The sequence below is a fragment of the Melospiza georgiana genome, chromosome 2, assembly GCF_028018845.1.
Source record: "Melospiza georgiana isolate bMelGeo1 chromosome 2, bMelGeo1.pri, whole genome shotgun sequence".
Lineage (NCBI taxonomy): Eukaryota > Metazoa > Chordata > Aves > Passeriformes > Passerellidae > Melospiza > Melospiza georgiana.
Genome location: NC_080431.1, coordinates 62,457,768 through 62,477,938, shown reverse-complemented (window position 1 = coordinate 62,477,938; position 20,171 = coordinate 62,457,768). Strand labels below are relative to the sequence as shown.

The following is a 20,171-nucleotide window of genomic DNA, read 5'->3' as shown; positions in this document are numbered from 1 at the left end:
GCCCAAGCATGAAATAAAAGGCACAAATGAGCTCACCCTGGCCAGTTGAACCACAGGGTCCTTAGAAAGCCTATTGATTGCTACATCCTACTCCAATGTTTGCTTAGGGTATGTTTTTATGTCATTCAATCTATCTCACTAAGTGTTCAAACTGTGCCTTACACTTTAATGTTGGGGCACTCAGCACACATCCCACCACAGCAGCAATCTTGGGAGGCAGAAACTCTCAGCTGTGAGATTAACCAAGAAATATAAGAGTCCGGATGTTGGAAAGAGGGGTAAAGAATTAGCAAACCAACTATTGTGCCAGCAGTTGCACTCATCAAAACGTTTCTGATGAAAAGATTTCAGCAAAGTATGTTATTTTGTTAAAGCTGGTGTGTCTCAGCAAAACACAATTTTTGACACAGCCTGGAGCAGGAAGAACACAGGCACACCTTTTAGACGTGGCCCTCTTCCCTATCAGAATAATAAGACACAAAATTTCCCTGAATCAGAGAAGTCAAATCCCCAGCTGTGTTGCCCATTGCTCTATCAAGCAGACAGGTAAGTCTGTTCACACATGTGCAGAACATGCCTTTTGGGTGAACCCCTTTAAATGGGTTTCCTTTTGTTCCAAAGAAAATGAAATTAAACCCTCCTTACCTGCACCATTGCAAGGGGTACTGTGTGAAGCCTCTGCCAGGACAAGGCAAAGCACGGTAATCACAGGCTGAGACAGCAACAAGCACGGGCTTTGCCTGAACAATGAAGAGTTCAATACCAGAACCAGGCTTAGGCATTGTTAACATGAACTTGTGCTGGGAAGTACTGAAGCTGTTACTGGGAAAACAAGAGAGCATGGTATGACTTTTCTCTTTAAAATACTAGAAGAAACATGACATTTTTGCATCATGAAGGAAATTTTGTAGACAATAAAAAAAAAAACACAACATTTTTAAAACTGCACATAAAGTTTTATAGGACACAGATGAGGAATTCAGTTTTGTATATTATTTAATTCAACCATGTACAGTAAGAGAAAAATAACAGGAATGTAAGTTTGTACTTATTTCCAGAAAATAGATTCATTTGACAAACAACATTCAAAGAGTAAATAAACCTTGCAATGCAGTTACTCCAGAAGAAATGCACATCAAGCTACTGCTGTCCTATACATTGTACTTCAGCTGTCAACAGCCAATTCCTCTGCTCTGCAGCCAGGACACTTCATTTACAACATGTGTAACAGCACACATACAGGGTGAGGTGCACAAAGCAATGTATGGAAGGTATAATGTTACAAAACACTTACCAAAATAAAATATATATGCAAGTTATTCCTAGTATTTACAACAAAGAGTTTTAAATTAGAGATCATTTAGAAGGCATCTGCTACATACAAATGCCACACATATAGAAAGAAAGCAGAAAGGCAGTCAGAGAAAGGTACTGTGTTAGTTATGGCTAAAGACCTTTGGCTCCAAAATTGCGATATAATTATTTCCAAAAGACAACAAAAATGTGGAACATTTGAGAAGTCTGTCTTTGAACTCAGTTCTTACACTGACCACTAAAATTCAATGTGAAATTTAGCATGGCAAGAGCCACTTGTAAAACAATCTTATTATTTTATACATCAAATGCTCTGAGTTGGATGCAATTATGGTTTGGCATTTCCTAACTCAGTGGGAACACATTTGAGGACAATTATATTTTACTGCATCTCATGCAAAAAGTCGGAGGTTATCTGCTCAGCAGGCCATCAGGAAGGCTCTGGCTGGGCTTTATCAAAATGAGGCACAAATGTTCTTAGTTGTTGCCCTAGAATTTTTTACAGTAACTTAAAGCATGCAAGGGGAAAAGAACAGATGTTGCTATCACAGCTTTCTGAAGATCTATATATAAGTTTTGTCACGAGAAGGAGAATCAGGGCAAGAGTTGCTACAATTCAAACTTCTACATTTTAGTTGCAACTCCTTCCCACAGACTCTGAAGTGAGGCTAACTCCCAAGTAAATATTTGTCTTAATTGTTGAATAATACGTGTTTTCATTTTACTATAATTTGTTTAAAAGACTATGGTGTAGTATAAATTTGGCCTGTCTTGCTATATTGATCTTTAATCTGTTGCAAGGTCATATTGCAAAGAAATACAGAGAGAGCATTACAAAACAGCCATGTCTACATGAAGGGTACTATATGTAAAACTGTCCTGAGTAATCTGCACCATGAAATATTTTCTTTTTATCTCTTTGAAATTCACTTCTTGAGAAAAAACCTATTGCATCCAAAACCATACGCAAACATTTCTGTTCATTTTTAGGGCTAAGGCACCAGCACTAATACATGTGAAGAGCCTTCATGGACACTGACATGTCAGAAGAAAGATCCCCAAACCTTTTTTTCCCAGCACCTCACGGAACTGAGCGCTGGAAGGAAGTAGGTTTCAGCAAACACACATATAAGTGTGGATCTCATAACGTCTTCAGGTCCAGCTAGCAAAGTTTCTGGGTGAGCACTGCAATCCAACTTCAGCCTTTTTTTTTTTTGCACTTAGAAGAAGTCTTTCAAAATGTGATTATGAAAAACATCATCTTCACTTGCACCGTGCGTGCATCTCATTGGTTTACAGGCCTGAACGTGGCAAGTACCCACAAAAATGGGTATGTAAGAAATGCAAAAGGCTTACTCATTTGAGGGTAAGGGTGTGCATCCATGCCTGCATTTGGAAGTCTGCTCCTTGTGTTTAAACTGAGCATTTAGAATTATCTATTTTTAAAAATCTGAGCCGCAATGGCTGGCTTAAACATCAAGAGAAATATACAAGCAGCTTTTTTCACTGACTTCCCTGTGCATTTTCTTTCAGCTGGATCACTGCAAATGTCAGTGTGCACTTCCAGTTCTTAACTAGTTTACATCATCTCCCATTGCTATGGGAAAGCACGAGCAATGACATTTACTATGCAGGGCACAATTTGGCTGAGCATACCAGACTTTGCCTTATTGCTGAGCTATATACACAAGGCATTTGAAATGTAAAGTTGTCAAAAAGATGTAATTTAAAATCAAAACCACAAACCTGAGCCTTGCAGAAGTGGCCACAAAGTTATGAAATCACAAAACCTAGTTAATAGTGGGCTTCACAACACTGATGGTAAATAAAAATATGGAGGTAACAATAGTAGTAGGAACAAATACATCTTTAAAATAAGGCTTTTTTACATTGTTGTTAAAATGCCTGGCATTTAGCCCCTTGTTTATTTTTCATATATTACAGATCCATGACAAAGCTGATTGTGCCCACTGTCAAAGAATACCCTTGGATCTATCCTAATCATCAGGTAATGCCCCTAATCAGCAGCATAGGATAAAGTATTGTAAAGACATTCATAGCAAATCAGTTCTGAATCATATTGAGTCTTTACTTCCTTCCATATTACCAGCAGTCTTGTCGTCCTTGATGAGAGCAAGCAAGCAGAAACTATCAGTGCTACAAATATCAGATCCTCTTCCTGGTGGCTTTTTAAAAGTTATTCTCCCAGATCCATTTCATGCCACAGAGGAATTGAAGCAATGCAAATCATGGATTGCATATGCTGGCCAGAACTGACCTTAATCAAGTCAGGTTCTTCCTCATCCAATGGGGACTGATGACACCAAGACAAAAATCCATCTCTGGTCCACATGATTTCTCTGTCCCTTCCAGTAAGGATTTCTCTTTCTTTTTGAAGAAGTTACTGGTCAAAACCCATTGTCAATTGAATGTGTACAAGAAGCATGGATCCAGACCGCCTCCATATATTTACATTACAATTTATTAATTTTCTAAGTCCAGCTATATGAATAAAAATCTTTAGATCTATGTAACATAGCCAGCAGTCACAATGTACTGTCTCAACTCTGATTTTGTACATTCACATTATCTCCGTGAGAAAATAAAAATGTATTTTTTACACAGAGAAATAAACATATTGGAAATACAAAGAAGAGTCTCCCAGGTGAAGAAATGAGTGAAAAAGCGATGTGAAAGCTCTGCACTGAAGAGCATACATGCATGCATCTGCTCTGACTGAAATGAATCAATCTGAGATGCCCTGGGCTCCTCTTGTTTCCACCTGTGTGCAATAAATGCACATATCTTTACAGTCCATTTCACACTCTGTTCCTGTTTCTATAGGACAGAATAAAATTTCCCTGTTCCAATCTGGAATATGGTAAGGCCTTGCGGGATGTTCTCCTGCCATTTGGCAATGTAATAAAAAAAGACAGGAAGGATTAGGGTCCACTAAATTCTGCACCAGCTGGTAAATCACATGCAATAGCTCCACCTGATTTTAATGGGTGATCTGTGCTCAGTGCTCCAGAAGGAAGGAGAAAACTCTCCTAAGACTCCTTGCTGATACATCCCTATAGAAAAATTCCTCCCTATCTGAAATTTGGCCATCAATATAAGGTTAAGAAAAATGAAATGTTACAATGACCTACACAATTCCATCACTACTTCAACATAACTAAGAAACAGAGATCAAATACTGCTGTTTCTGAGTAACAGCAAGTTGTCTTTGTCAGAAGAGAGACTGCTCTTCATCAGCAATGCTGACACTTGGCAACATGGACTTCAGAGCAGCCCTGACAAACTTCTTATCCAACACAAAGGCTGCATTCCTGGCTCAAGGGAACCCAAGGTTCTGCCTCTGAAATGGGAGATTCACTGAGCTCAAGTAAGCTTGACCATGTCTCCAAGGTCCTTCTCTGGAGTGAGTCTCCCTCTGTGCTGATGCCCTTCCGGGTCCTTTGGCCTCTCACTTTTTAAAGGGAGTGAGTTTGTTGAAGGTATGCCAGAAGAGGGATGGCTTCCGCTTGGGTTCTGCCAGGGCAAAGACCTGCTGCTGCGGAACGCTGGTAGGCACGGTGATGTGTCGCTGGTGAAGGGGATGAAGGGTTTGGTGTAGAGGAGGCAGAGGACACCCATTATAGCTCACACCTGCAGAAGAACAGTTGGAGAAAGCACTTGAATCAGCCAGGGAAATTTAAGCACAGAGCCAAGGGACAAGATGAATTTTGCCATGATCTTGAATGGCACAACTACTAAAGGTCAGGTTTTCTGATGTTTGACTTTTTAATTGGTGCATTGATTTGGCTTAAGAAGACAACAATGCCAGTAAAAATAATGTAACAGAATAACCAAAAACAAGCAGCAGTTTCACACAGCTGGACTATACTGTTTGCACAAATAAATCCTTGTATTTCAAAGGAATTACTTCAAACAGAAGATACTGGTACTGCAGTCCACTCTCAGAGTAAGGCTGGGTAAAATACTGCTACCAACAAGACTATTGTTCCTTCCATTTGAAATATATTTTTCTGGGTTAATGTTCTTAAGACTTTGAGCTTTGTGGATTCTGAACAGAATCTCCTAATTACAAACTTTAGCCACTCCCTTGAAAATCCAGACAGGTTCCAGGGGTACCTGTTGATTGATTAAGAGAAAATGCTTTAAGAACATTAATCCCAATGAACAGATGACAACCTAACATCAACTCCTTCACTCCTAAACTCAGACTTAAATCTTATTCCACTTTTCTCTCAGCACACTAGAGATTTAGCTGAGTTTGACTTTAAGATGGAAAAGGACAAAATCTGTTGTGATTTGTTTGTGTTGTGATTATTTTCTGAGAGAGGAAATGAATAAAAAAGCCATTTCCTGGCAAAAAAGCTTCTGTTCCATCCTTCCTTCTAGAAGGATGCCAGAAGAAGCCATTTTGACTGTTATTGTAAATAATATAACAATGTGGCTTGCAAAAAGAACTTTAGGACATTTTAAACAAGACACAGAATTGGTAAAGAAGAACAAGGTCTTTGAGTAAAAGCAAAGGAAGGAATTGTAGCACTAATTTATAATTTAACCTGTGCATCCAAATCATCACAACCTTAAAAATAAACACTTTGCCTTACCTCTTGAGTTTCTTCTTTAACATACAGAATACTGACTTGTCTGTTTGAAAAAGCTCAGGGAGCTGATTTAGTAGACAGTTTAGAGAGATATTGGAATTTAATATTAAAATACAGGTTGATGGCAATTATTTGACTCCATGTAAGCCACAAAAAATGTTTTTAAAAGACTGAAGAACTCAGCCACAGCCAGACTGTGCTATTTCCTAATGAAAAGATCAATGGAACACAGCAAAGGTAATGCAATTCTCAACACCCACCTTTAATTTTTCCTTGCCTTGACTTACGGGCATTCTGCATGGCTTGTTTCTTCTGGTTTTCTGAGATTTCCATACCTGCACATCAAAGTGTAAATTAGGGCACTAGTACATAATTACTGTATCTAATACTTGATTGCATTAAATTAAAATAAATAAGTAAACTGTATCTTAAGCAATTTTTAGTAAATCTTAGTAGCAATACACCTGAAGTTTTTAGAAGTATGTTTTATATTGTCATATGAACTTAAAGAGGGTTTTCCACTGGGATAATGACAGATAAATCCAGATAACAAGAGATTAAAAAAAAAGGATATAAAATAAAATTTTTGAAATCTATAAGTCATCAAGTAATAGATCACAATTGCAGAATCTTTTTGTTTTTCACTCACTCTGAGCTAACCTGGGAAACAGATTGGAGTCACTCCTAGTACAAATTTGGGTATCTTTCCCTTCACTCAGAGGAAAGTATTACAAAATCTGGCAGATGCTGGAGCAGGCTGTGATGTGGTTTTGGCTGCATCATTGTGGGGCTGGATCCCTCACTCGGGTTTCTCATACATACTTGTGTAACTCACATGAAGCACATGGGCAACCCTATGCTATTTACTACCACGTGACAGGTGTATGGCTGAGCTGGGGTACAGAGATGACAGACATCTGCTACAAGGTGGCACCAGAGACTGGTGCTGCCTGGAGCCCAGGTAGAGGCACTCCAGTTTCCTCCCCCTGTGCACAACACAGTTGAGATACATGCAAATGTCACATTTGCACAAGGTGACAACAGGGTGCACATTTCATGCTGTGCGTAAGGCTGCACTCATTTCACACATATGCACAGAAAGAGCACAGAGGCTGAATGAAGTGTCTGCTTCAGTTCCATTTTGCATCTTCCCTCACTTCTCTATATTTTTAAAACTCCCTTTTTTATCCTGAACTTATGAACAAGTTAATGCAGATCAGCCTATTAACTTAAAACATCCATAATTTTTTGGGTAGCAGTAGTTTATTTTATCCTGCAAGGGTTTTTTTTTTTCCTTTATAGAAAGAAGGAAACAGATTTTTAAAAATGAAAGCAATTTCATCAAGAGAGATCAGACCACTCTCTTAGGGTTACTATTAGTGGTTTGGAGAAGGATTTTCTGGCTGTGGTCTTTTCTCTCATATATTCATAAAAGCTAAGAAAAGCTAGATATGGTTTGGGAGACAATGACTCACACCAAAGTGTCTTTGAAAATAGAAGTAAAATGCCATTTGCAGTTCTGAATTGAAAGAGTATTATTTGTTCTCTGAGTGGTTAGATTAGAGGCTTTATGTTTAGCCCAGCAAGATAGCTTACAAAATCAACAAGACAAATTTAAACCTGAGGTTGAGAATAGTGGCATTTTTCCATTCGTTTTGGCTGAAGGAAATGTTTAATTATGCCAAAGAAAGAAGAAATTTTAGAAAAGAAGCAGTCTTCTGGTTAATGGAGAAAAGATCCAAGCCACTGTGGCTCACAAGACCAGATGGACATTAGCTATTTCAACTCAACTATCTTTCCTCTGGTTCATCGTACCTGGCCCAAACAGGAATGTTGGAATAGTGAGTTGCAACACTTGAAAAACAACTTTACAGACAGCTGGATGTTACATGGGCAGAGAAGACTGCATGTGCCATTATCAAACATACAATTTCTCTTTTAACTGGGCTTTTTTCCCCCACTCTATTGCACCGTGCCTGAAGAGCATCAAGCACAATGGACCCTCCTTGTGCAGTTCTTACACTCAGCAACCACGGGAATTTGTGACCCAGCCCCAAAACAAGGGTTAGTGCTTTTATGACAAATCTCACTGTCAGTGCCACCACCACATCAGTGTTGGATGGTCACTCTTCTAAATATCATGTTGATTTTCATGAGGTCCCAGCAGAATAAATAGTTTAGGGCTGTAGCTGCTACACCTTTGCAGTTTCCTCATGCTTGGGGGATTTCTGCAGCAGTGTCACTTAGGAGGAATGGTAACACCAAGACAGACCTGTGGTTGCCCAGGGCAGAGCCTCAGGAGCTTCCTGACAGACAGCATCTAACTTGCTCAACATACTCTCCCAGTGCTCCATAAGGTAACCATCCAGGAAGCAGTGCAGAGCTCAAGAATGCTTCATCTTAGTTCAGTTTTTATCTTCTTTACCTCCGTCTTGCTCACAAAAGTGCAGGAGCTGTGTTTTACTCAGTAGCATCCTTCCATGTCACTGAATTATGGTTCTCATTGTATACTGGAGTGGAGTTGTTCTGTAACTTTGTTGTAAGAGGGACTGTGTGGACAATTATGATCAGATCCTCAGCATTGCTCTATTACCCTCTGATCACCTTCACCCTTTTACAATACCCACTGTTTTAGAGTTCTGTTTAGGTGAATTAGGGAAGGCAGCTACCTCATATCCCCATGAGCACAAGGTGACAGAGCAAGCTCCACATAGAGCAAGGCACAAAAGCCATCAGCACTGTGCCCACCAACGCTGACTGCAATGTCACACTGTGATATTCAGAACTGGAGAAGGGTCAGGTTTCCAAAGTCTGAGGGAAGTTTAGCTGTGGCTCCTTCATTGTTTAGTCTAGATTCAAGATGACTGGGATTAATTGCAACAGTTGGTGCAATGTGGAAGGGTTAAAACTGATTTTGAATTGATAATCAACTGGCAAACTTTTAATATTTTCTTCTGCTTATGGACTATCTTAAATACACATGGAAGAGGCCTTATTTTTGTCATACTTACAACAGTATCAAGAGAAAGCAACTAGGATCAAAAGGGTTACATTTGTAATGCAATGGTTATTCCTGTCTTCCTATTATTCTGACCATGTGTTTTACATGACCGTGGAATATAAGGTTTGGCATCTTGTTTAAGTTTTAATCCACTTCACTGCACTTCCAGTGTTAACCTGACGTCAATCCAAAGCCTTAGCCTCAAGAATTTCATTGAAAAGGAGACGTTCTCATGCAGCCAACATTCAGCTGCAGTAACATGACTTTTTAGAAACACTAAAAAGAGTTTTCTTTTTTTTAAAATTACTGTTGCTGCTTTCTTTGTATATGTTTTGCCAATTAAATTTTGCTGGAGCTTTTGTCACTGATCTTAAAGGACACATGAAATGATACAAAACCAAAAAAGCAATCCTAACTATACATTGACACAGAAGACACACCGTCCTTGGAGTGTCCCATAGGCTGCAGGTCTAAAACTGGTCCTAGGATTTACTACCTTTATTCCTGCTCACTCAAAGTTTGGCATCATTTCTCTGGCCAGTGCCAGAAAAATGTGCCAGTGCAACTCACTGCCCAGTGGTGCTATTGGTGGGTCTGTAGTTAATGGCACCATACAACTGCATGGGCCTCCTGGACACAGGAGGTGCTACTACATCACACAGACAGTATAAATCTACAATTATTGCCACTTGGCTTTGTAAAAAAGCATCCTTTATGGACAGATATTTTTGACCAATTGTTCATACAAAAGTGCTAGGATTCTAGATGGAATTTTAATATTGATTGGTTTTTGTGACTTGCATCTTGTCATATCTCATCTCTCATTCTGCTCCATCAAGCACCAGAATCACATGGATGATGCTATCTGTCCTGGACCTTTGGCCCACAGTGACAGGTCAAACACACCTGAATAGGCTTCACTTACACAGCTAAACATCAGGTCAGGCAAGAAATGGACACCAGCTCAAGAAGACAGAGTGCACATCTGTACAAAACAAAGAACTGCAAAAGCAAGTTTGTTTTAACCGCTGTTTAGAAATTGTTTCACCCACCCATTTCCTTGTCTTCTCGAACTCTTCTCCTTTCATTTTCACACGCCTCCATCCATCTCTTTTTATCCTCCTGTTTTTTTGCACAGAACAAATGAACCTCCTCTGTTGTTCTGTTTATTATTTTAAAAGCATTCTTGACATTGATGTTAAAATCTTTGTCTCTGCCATCTTCGGTGTCCACAATTTCTGTCTCATCCATGTCAATACGATCCTTGTAATACAAAATGTCCCTTCTCAGCAAGTCCTTCTTACAGAACACAAGCTGATGGTCAAAAAGGAAGAAAGTCCTCTGCTGGCTTTTGCCTTGTTTTGATATTTTGGTCAGTTCTCCTGAGTGGATCAGTTCTGAGCTTCTGGCTAACACATCTGGTCCCTAGGAAGACAGGTATATAGAGATAGAGAGATATGTAGTAAGTAAATAATATTTTAAGATCTCAGTGTGTGTCTAACCAGTCTCACTATATAATCAAATCTTAAGTTCACTCACTTTTCTTGTATTTTTATTATTAGATTTGAAAATGTCATACAAAGTAAATAATATCACAGAGGTAAATTCAATCAATGTGGTCCTGCATAAACAGAGGGAAACATTTAAGTCAGTGAAACAGGTTCCCATTCTGACAGAACTACCAGACTTCCAAATGAGATTCATTTTTTTTAAAAGCTCCATTTTGTCACCTCATCTCAATGGCAAGTGTCCATGTTACATACTGCTCTTCCTGAACTATAAACAAGGTTAATCAGTAACAGAAACATTGTAAATGAAGCAATTGGACTTTTAACTGAGCAATGACCACTTGAAAAGTAGGCACCATAAACAAGCACGTACGCAGAAGGACTCCTGCAGGGGACATCAGGTATTGTACACAGTACCTTTGCCCAGGAAAGGCACAGGCTGTCACTCACCTCCCAGTCTACGATAGAGACTTGCCAACGGGCAATCTTGTCTATGCTTTCTAGCCTCCGTTTTCGCTCGTTGATCAGGCATGCCACGTTCTTCATGGCCTCATATGCAGCTTTTATGTTGCTATAATCACTGGGAAATGTAAGCACATTTCAAGGATCACTTATACAATGGACATGATGCAATCACAAACCATGGAAATTTTGCAACCACAGTGCCTGCAGTATTAGCCCACATTACCCCCTTATCCAGCTACTCTCAGGTACTTATAAAAGAGGAACCTGATTCCTGCTATCCCAAACCCCACACAGTAGCCTGCACAATTCAGTGCTGCTGTACTGCTGGGCTTGTCTAGGAGCAAATTACTAGATTGGTGCAAGGAGGCAGAAGTGATCAATTAATGAACTGCAACACTGTCTCTACTGAAAACAATGGCAGAACTCCCACTGAGCTCAGTGACAGCTGTATTTCACCTAAGGACTGTGTCTTTTAGCAAGATTTTAGTGGGACTTTTTGGGAAGGGCAGTCTTTTGACCATGTTTAACAACTGTATTTTCTCCTTCTTGTTCCCAATGACTGGGTCAATGAACACAAATGGGGAATGCTAGGTGGACAGGAAAAAAAACCAAAATCAATCCCACAGAGCATGAGAGGAACCCAAGTACAAGAGAGAGGAATTAAAGGAGACAATATGAAGAAAGCATCCTGTTTCTACAGGACAAATGTGTGAAAGCCATGATGGTCACCTGCCTCTTCCTGCTTCAGGACTAATGCAATTAACCCAGGCCAGTCCTCCTGTCCTTCTTGCAATGCTCTGCTCCCCTCCTTTCCTAAGCTCTCAGCATGTGTATGAATCTCCCCAAGTTTGCAGGCAGGCTTTTTTTTCCCTCTGAATAGCATCCATCTCTCCTTCACCTTCATCAAATGAAGTCTCTCAGAAGAGGGAGAACGGAAGAGACATATTTCTTGCTAAAGGAATCCCAGCAGAGCAGCTGCTTTTCCTCTTTTATCAGAATGCCTCTTGCAGAAAAGGGAGCCAGACACAGAAAACAGCACGAACCAGAAATAAATCCTGCCAAGGCATTAGCCTTGCTGTCCTTGTTATCTGCTTCTGTCTCAGTTCCAGTTTTCATTGGCTGCTGCTGATGGATGCGCTTCCATTCTGAATGTGTGCATTCTCTCCTCTCTTTATTTACATCTGTGGGAACTCTATTCTGCCACACTGAATACAGAAAGTGAGATTAACAATAACAGGATCCTACTAACGCTAGGGAGATGTTCCACAGGGTGACCATGATATCCATACTGCTACACTTGCCCTTCCTTATCTCAGTTCCTTTTTTCTTTGTTGGTATTTATTCCACACTTGCTACACAACTTGTGGCCTTCACAGCAGGCTGTGCATATTGGAACTTCAAATTTTTTACGAAAACAAAATGCTACCCAAAACCCCCAGCTGGGTGGAGCTTTCCTAAGGCTCCATGTGGGTGTAGATCTGCCTGTTTTTGAGCATCTCTGCACAGTGGCCACCTCTCTGTGCTTGAAGGCATCTCTGGGTGCTGTGTCACCCAAGAGGAAAATAGGTACTGCGGGAGGAAGGTGGTGAGACCTTGCTGTCACTTTATCTGCAGGCTTAATAGCTCACAGAATAACTTTTCTAAAATTAGTAGCAGTGAAAGAGAAACTCTAGTTAGTAATTCTTATTGCAGCACTTCCCAGGTAGTCACAGAACTGAATAGAGGCATTTCACATCTAAAGGTCAGTGCTTCACAGACCTCATATTTTGCCTCTGGCAAAAATCCAGTGGTCTCCAAGGGGAGTTTTCTCAAGGTTAAAGTACTGACTTTGGCCAAGGAAACATTGCCTCAGGCTTCATTTGGACTTTGAGCACAGGGGTCACAATGGAATACTTTCTTGCAATTATACAAGATAAAAAGACACTTACAGATAAAATCTTAATTTAGTCAAAGATTGAATCAGTGCAGGGGTATACCAGAAAGGCTATCTGCAACTTCAATTTTTATTTATGCCAGCTGAAAATCTAGTGTCTGGACTTTATTGCAAACTAAGGTAATGTTTATTACTACTAAGTTTCTAAAACAAATTACCTCCAAACTTATTCAGGTTGTAGTTATTTTCTAAGGCACTCTTCACTTTTTCTTACATTCACAACTTTTGTGAGTCTTCCCCTCTTCAGATTTCTGTCTCCTTGATTTCTGGCCTTTTTTTTTCACTCTGAATAACACATTTCTCCCTGCATCCTGTTTACACACCATCTCCTTCTCCTTCTGCCTCTCTGACTTATTCCTCATTATGTCATGCATCCTCTCAGTCCCCTGTGCTGCACTTTCAGATACTGTTTTGGTGACTGACTGTGATGGTTCCAAAAAGCCCTGTTTATCATGGCCCATGGCAGTTTTGTTCCTGATCTCAAAACCTTCAGTGTTGTGTCACCCAGAAAACCTGAGTAATTAGGTGTTACTACTGTTACAGAATTTGTTATGTTCATTCTCTCACCTGTGCTCCTGAGTGGTGTATTTGAGCAATTCTGCAAGCTGCAGAGGGTATTTGCAGATTTTCTGAACAGGTGTAAGAAGAAAACCATCAATGGCAATGTCAATCATCTGCTGAAGCAAGCGACAGGCCTCGAAGAAGTGGCGGTATTTGCCCTGCTTCATCAGTCTGGAGAGTTCAATGCAGGCACTGGGATGGTTGTTACAATACTCTGAATAAATAGCAAAGCCTTCTTGCTGTTAAAGAAAAAAAAAGGTACAACTTTACTTTGTCTATAAAGGAGAAAAGCAATTTTTGTAATATCTGTTATATATAATTAGATTAGGTAATCCATTTTCTATATTGCTTCCAGGCTGATCAGCCTTGAAAGTATGCAGAAATCTACTTTGCAGCTGTCAAAACCATGTACCCTTCTTTGTCAGAACACAGAAATAAAGGTCTCTTCTTGAGTCAGGATAATCAAACTCACTTTAAGAAGTATTTTTCTTTGGGGAAGACAGCTATAGGCTTACAAGTCTCTATCAAGAACTCACAGCCTATCTCCCCGTTACCTACCTTTCTTAATGTCTGTATGAAGTTTCTGCTTGCTGAATATGAGATCACTGCAAACAATCCAGCCCATCTGTGATCATTAGAGTTTCAACAAAGAAACTTAAAACTGTTTATAAAATAACATGATTGCTAAAGATGAGGAGAAATCTAAAACAAATGTATAATTAATTCCAAGTTAGTTTACCTTCTAAAATGCTGCCAATTTATTATTTAAGAAGCGCTTGTTAGTAAAATCCCCTCCTAGTATGGTAACTTGGCTTTTTATTATCATATTTTGGTAATTTCATAAATAAAATCAACTTTTTTAACCTACATGTTGAAGAAAACATGACCCTATTTCACTTAGATGAGGTTCTTCTTTGTTGTACTGTTTCTCAAGATCCTTCAGAAACTTCCTTTGGAACTTGTAAATATCTTCAATATTTCCAAAAATGGTGCTTAGCTGAGCTGTGGTGAACATTCCTGTATGTTTGCGACACTGCCGAATGTAACCCTGGAATGAAATAAGAAACACTCCTTAGTCCAAGGATGTGAGACAGGTCCTACCTGAACAAAATCATTTGAGCTGCCAAGGCCCCCACGGTCTCCAGCCAAGGGAGTGGTTTTCTAGACACACACACTCAGAAGCAGAAGTTCAGATTTGCATCTGAGATGTTCAGATGTGGATTCCTGGCATCCAGCCCCTGTCTCAGGGTACCCCAAGTGAAGCAGGGAACCTCCCAAGTGTAAAACTCACCTGCATCTCCCTGTTGAGAATGCACTGCAGAGACTGAGCCCCCAGGAAGAGCTGCTGTGCTCACAGTCTCACAGCAGTTACAGCACCAGGGCTCAGGGAGCGCAAAGGTTAACTGATGGGATAGGGGCTATCTGCCAGGCTCCTCCATTTGGCTGCTGGCAGGCAGGCCTCCCGCAAACAGCCTTGGGAGCAGACAGCTGAAACAGCCTTGCAGTTGCTCTGGTGAGGTTTACCAGGAAGTAACACTGACTGTTGCTGGCACTGTTAGGAATATTCCTGTCTCCTCCACAGCCATCTGCTCTGAGAGCTGTGCAGTGGCTACGCTGCAAGCCAGCTACCGCATTTCCTATTGCACCAACAGGGAAAGCTAATTCCTGTGCGGCTCCTGTAATGTGGACTGCAGACACTTCTTGAATGTAAGACATGTTTTATGGGTATACTTTAGCTTCATGATCCTGGCTACAACCAGCTTGAGTGATTCATACAAGGGCTGAGCTTGCAAATTTGGGTTACTATCTGTGTAGCTTTTCTGGCTTAGTCTTACTTGAGTGTATTTTCAGCCTTATGTGCTACGTGCACTACCCTACAGATTCACTCAGAGGACAGCAGACTATCTCTACCCCACATGTTAAGCGTGGCCCATTGCTTCTCTTCTTGGAAAATATATGCTTGCTCTCTTGTACTAAACTCAGAGGCTTGCCAGATATTAAAAACCAGGTATAGGATATACGTATTAGAGAAAATTAATTAATTAATATTTGCCTAAGACTTAACAGGTCAGTACAATATGAGAGTCATGTCCTAGGACTCAGCTAGCCATGGCAGCAGCATAGCAGAGTGTACAAATTCTTCCCTGGTCTTTCATGCACACAATCAATATTACTAGCTTAAGTAAATAATGAATATAAATAACAAAATTTACATTTAATGTTTTAAAATTAGGCAGCTGGTAACCAATTTTTGTCCTTTCTCTCCCTTTTTTCTCTCTTCAAGAAAAGGGCCTGATCTAAAAATGGAAAGGAAAAAAAAAAAAAAGAACAAATAAAAACCTACCCCTGCCTTGTCTACTTTGCTGTGAATTAAATGATCTAATGGTAAGTGGTGGACTAAAGGATGACAGCATGACAAATATAAGGACAGACCTAGCAAACTAAGGCTACTAAGAATATTTTTGTAGGTTGCTTAGCACCATTCCAGATGCAAACCTCAAAGACAAGTCAAACACAGGTCAAATGCATCATAACTCACGTCAGAAGAGGCAAACTTCAGTGAAAAGTATTAAGAAGCTTCTTGCCCAAGTGTGAGCCTCCAACAAATATTGAGAAAAAAAGCAGAATACCACCCTCATTTTATGGTTCAAACAAGCAAGGCAGATCTAAAACATATTTAGATTTCTTCATAACTCATAGGCATCCAGTAAAAACCTCCTCGCTTGAGAAAACGGGGGGATAAACCATTTAGCAAATACTCTTTCCAAGTTACTTACAAGAAGTTTTGTCACTGAACTGCAAATTACTTTACTACAGTTACCCAAAGTTCTCTATACAGCGGCAAAAAGCTCTAAATAAACTGGACTTCCTTCTCTCATTTATTATAGAAATAGCAGTCAGAGAGGCACTTTTTTGCTGTCAAAAATGGAAGTTTTTTAAAAGAAAGGAAGCAATGGCTCATGGCAGTCATCAGAGAGGAAAGTCGTAAGAGGAAACGAAGAATTGGACTGACGGCGTCAGAAGCGCAATTGGGAGTATTTTGAAATAAGAAACCACTGTGGTTCTCAACTTATATGATTAGTTCTCATTAGGTCAGTAGGACGTCCTCAGGTTAAAGCACATACCTCACAGATGTCCTTGAGATGCTTGATATAGACTCGTTCTGTTTTCATAATTTCCTGTATAACGTTGGTTCTCATCTGATCCCTGTTTTCAGCTATTTTCTGGCGATGCTTGCTAGTATCTGAATCTTGTTCTTCGTCCTGGATATTACTACAATTTTCTGGCACTTCTTCCTGATTAACTCGCAGCTGCAGCCAGAACAAACAAAGCAATTAGAGTGAAGCAGAAAGTTTTACAATGTGTGGTAAAACTGTTATAAACTTCTTATACCTAAGAGAAGAGTGGCTACAGACATGTTCTCATTCTTATCTTATAGAGGGGGCTTCACAACAGGATTTATCTCATTGTACTCACTGCATATTCAAATAAAGGCTTGGGATTTCTGCCTGGTTAAATACATGACTTCTACTCACAGTATCTGAGAGAGACCATTATACTGTCCATGTTGTTTTCAGAGTTAAGCTTATTTCTGACCCTTACCCATACCCAATAGTTAATGTGTTTGGCCAAGTTAGCATGGGGTAAAAATTACAAAAGCAGACACTCAACCAGTTTTAAATAGTTTCCCTGTGCCCCATCTGTATGGTGTACACAGCAGCACCTCCTTTTCTGACTTCTCTCTGATTGCCCAGGTTGCCTAGAGATCTAGGAAAGGGAACGGGAGCAACCACCTGCTGCACTTTGTGTATGTAGTACTTCATGCAGTGCAGTCCAAGTTTCACTACAGGTTATCAAAAGGCAGTTCAAATTATTTTCTAAAACATATTTCAATTTTTACTATCTGAGAGTTACACTGGTATTAATCTAGGTGAGTTCTGACTGTGAAGTTCAGACTGTGAACCAGATTTCTACACAATGTCCTTGATAATAAATTAAGCCCTTGATAATAAATTAAACCCTATTTTACCAAGAAATCCCTGCAGCATAGCTCTCCCCTGCCCTTATGAGAACTGTTGTGTCCTTTCTGTATACACTGATGACTTTCTGGTTGAGCTTTCTGCTCTTGTAACCTCTGTTTGAGAAAGTCCTTTGGTTACAAAGGGACCAAATGAAGAAGACAGAGTAAAAGTTGTCAGGGAAGCTAAGGGACCTTAGGGTGTGATTCTCTACTGCCTTTTTCCTTGTGAACTCCTTAGGTTAGGGGTTATGTCACTGAGGTTCAGCTGTAAACATGATGAGGATCAGGTATGAAATGTAATGCCAGGACAACTGTTGCACTCTGCTAGGAATCTTGCAATGGTGCAAAAGCAAGAAGCAAAAGAGTTACTCACCCTGACAAAGCTAGCTGGAAACCAGGCCTCCTTGTCCTCATTTCTTCCCCACCACCAGTCTTTGTTGGAAGCTTCTAGAACTCTAATGACATCCCCAGCTTTGAAGCCCAGCTCTTGATCATCCATAGTGACATGGTCCCAGAGAGCCTCTGCATAGACGACGGTGCCATCGCTTATCAGCTAAGATAGGAAGAAAACGAGATTGCAAAGGACGGGAGATAAACTATGAAGTGTTTATAAACTACAAAGATATCAATATAGGTCACTAGATTGCCTACTATTACTCCTGTTACAGGATAAAACTAAAATTTCAGATTTTCAGAAATCTATGCATATTCTCATTCGTGAAAACAATTACAATCCTGCTCCAGAGTAGGATTATATAGGGTAACAGTTACAGTCTGTGATGGTTTAAAACCCAAAGGGAAAATTAAACCCACTCAAACTGTCCCCCTTCCCCCACTCCCTTCCTGGAAACACTAGGAGAAGTTATAGAAGGAAACACAATTTACTGAAAAACTGTAATAATCATAATAATGCTAGTAAAAGAGTGTACAAAACAAAGTTTTACCCACAAAAAGGTATTTACCACTGAGCAAACAAAAGTCCCTCCCAAAGAAACTAGCTACTGCCATTGGATTTTTTATGACTATGAAATCTCAGACTATGGAAAACATCCCTCCACATCCCCCACCCCTGTTCCTGCCCTCCCTGTGTCATCATTCCAGCAATGCAAAGCCCTGGACATTACCTCATTAATTGCTAGCTGTTCCCCTCCGGGCTGCAGGTACCTGGGAGCAGCTTGGCAGAGCTCCTCATAGCTGTAATCTTCCTCACTGCCATTGTCATCCACTAAGGCTGAAGATTCAGTCCCACCATCTGCAGCAACTAAAAACAAAAGTGCAACAGCTGTTTGCTTCATCATTTTTATGATTCAAAGAAAGACAACAATGAAAGAGGAATTGCTGAGAAATTGCCTTTGTTGTCATGAATGAAACAATAACAGCAGGAGTGGAGGGTAGCAGAGCTCTCAGGAAAACCACCTTTCCGTCATTAAATACGTTTTACTCATTTTTAGAATTTCACATTTAGCAGCTGATTAAACTTTTGTACACAAAAAACCCAGAACTACAACAATTCCTTACTTATTTGTTATCAGAGGAAACCTTAAATGGCCAGTATCAGAAGGAAAGCCTCTGATGCCATTTCCCAGGCAGCAGATGTGAGAGCCCCAGCAGTCCCCAGCAGTGGTGGGGGGGATACTGTCACCCTCAGGCTGGGTGCCCTCACGCTGTCACATCCCCTGCAGGGACACAAGGACCCAATGGTTCTGTGCCCACCCACCCATGGGAGGAGTGGGCAGCCTGTGTGCAGCCCCAGCTCTGTGCTGGCTGCTGCCACCTCTCCCACGAACTGGGGAGGCTCTGCCAGCAGCAAGGCTCAAGGGGACATGGAGCCCAGATGGCACAGTGGAATGGCCCTACAAAAAAATGGTTCCCATTTTTCCAAATCACAACAGTTTCTTGGTTTGACAATTGTACATTTTCTGACCAAGGAGGCAGCTTTGTATGGAAAGAGAGGTCAGGACTAAAATGGGTTTCCTCTTATTACACAGCCACATAAGAAACACTCTTACTGTATAAAACTATAAAACTCCTTTGGGGTACACCACTGGGTGACAGATTCTTTTGGTGATCACCACTGGCAGAGGAAGAGAAATGGGGGCTGACCTCAGGAACATGTCTGACTGACTGACTGACTGACTGACTGACACCCACACTGCTCAGTGCTGGACCCTGTCCAAGTGGGTTTGCCTCTGAAAGCTGCATGTCATGTTCACAGCACCCGGGATCAAGAAGCATTCACGACCAGTGGCCCCATACTTGAGTGCACTCTCTGGTCCTTGTTAATTTAGTCCTAAAGATTTATTCTTATGGCAAGCCCAAGCTGTGAACTAGAGTCTGAAGATCATACAATGCTCAAAAACACATTTAAAAGTAAAAAGTCAAATTCAGAATAGGTTGCTAGCCCTGAACTTCTTTGTAAAAGGTTAGCATCTCCCAGGTAAGTTGCCACACAGTCAACAAAGCAGCTCTTACTTCTGAGTGCCTGGGAAGGGACATTTAAGCAGAATTATTGAACCTGCCAATTCCAACAAGCAGCAAGGCTAAGCAGCAGGATCCTGACACTGCCTCTTCTCTACTCTGCTTCAGACCTGGGCACTGCCTGTCTGCTGAGCTCTGGATGAGTAAGAGCTGCAAGGAGACAACTCCTGGCTTTACTCCATGCACCTACTACCACCAGGCAACCTGCTGCCATCTGCTATTTACCTTATCAGGAGAAATATTGCAACCCCCTCCTCAGGGCACACATTCC

At 40.6% G+C, this 20,171-nt stretch overlaps 1 protein-coding gene across 6 annotated transcripts in view; it reads right to left on the bottom strand.

Annotated features, from left to right (window-relative positions):
- Positions 1-934: 934 nt before the first annotated feature.
- SPATA13 (spermatogenesis associated 13) overlaps positions 935-20,171 on the bottom strand; it is a 168,827-nt gene continuing 149,590 nt past the window's right edge. For all 6 annotated transcript variants that reach the window (XM_058045053.1, XM_058045051.1, XM_058045056.1 and 3 more), the window contains 9 exons: positions 18,547-18,683; positions 17,796-17,975; positions 16,527-16,712; positions 14,270-14,449; positions 13,408-13,640; positions 10,893-11,022; positions 9,987-10,359; positions 6,194-6,268; positions 935-4,965 (listed from right to left, as the gene is read on the bottom strand). In XM_058045053.1, the coding sequence (XP_057901036.1) occupies positions 4,784-4,965; positions 6,194-6,268; positions 9,987-10,359; positions 10,893-11,022; positions 13,408-13,640; positions 14,270-14,449; positions 16,527-16,712; positions 17,796-17,975; positions 18,547-18,683 (1,676 nt within the window). In that variant the 3' untranslated portion in view covers positions 935-4,783. The remainder of the gene's footprint in view (positions 4,966-6,193; positions 6,269-9,986; positions 10,360-10,892; positions 11,023-13,407; positions 13,641-14,269; positions 14,450-16,526; positions 16,713-17,795; positions 17,976-18,546; positions 18,684-20,171) is intronic.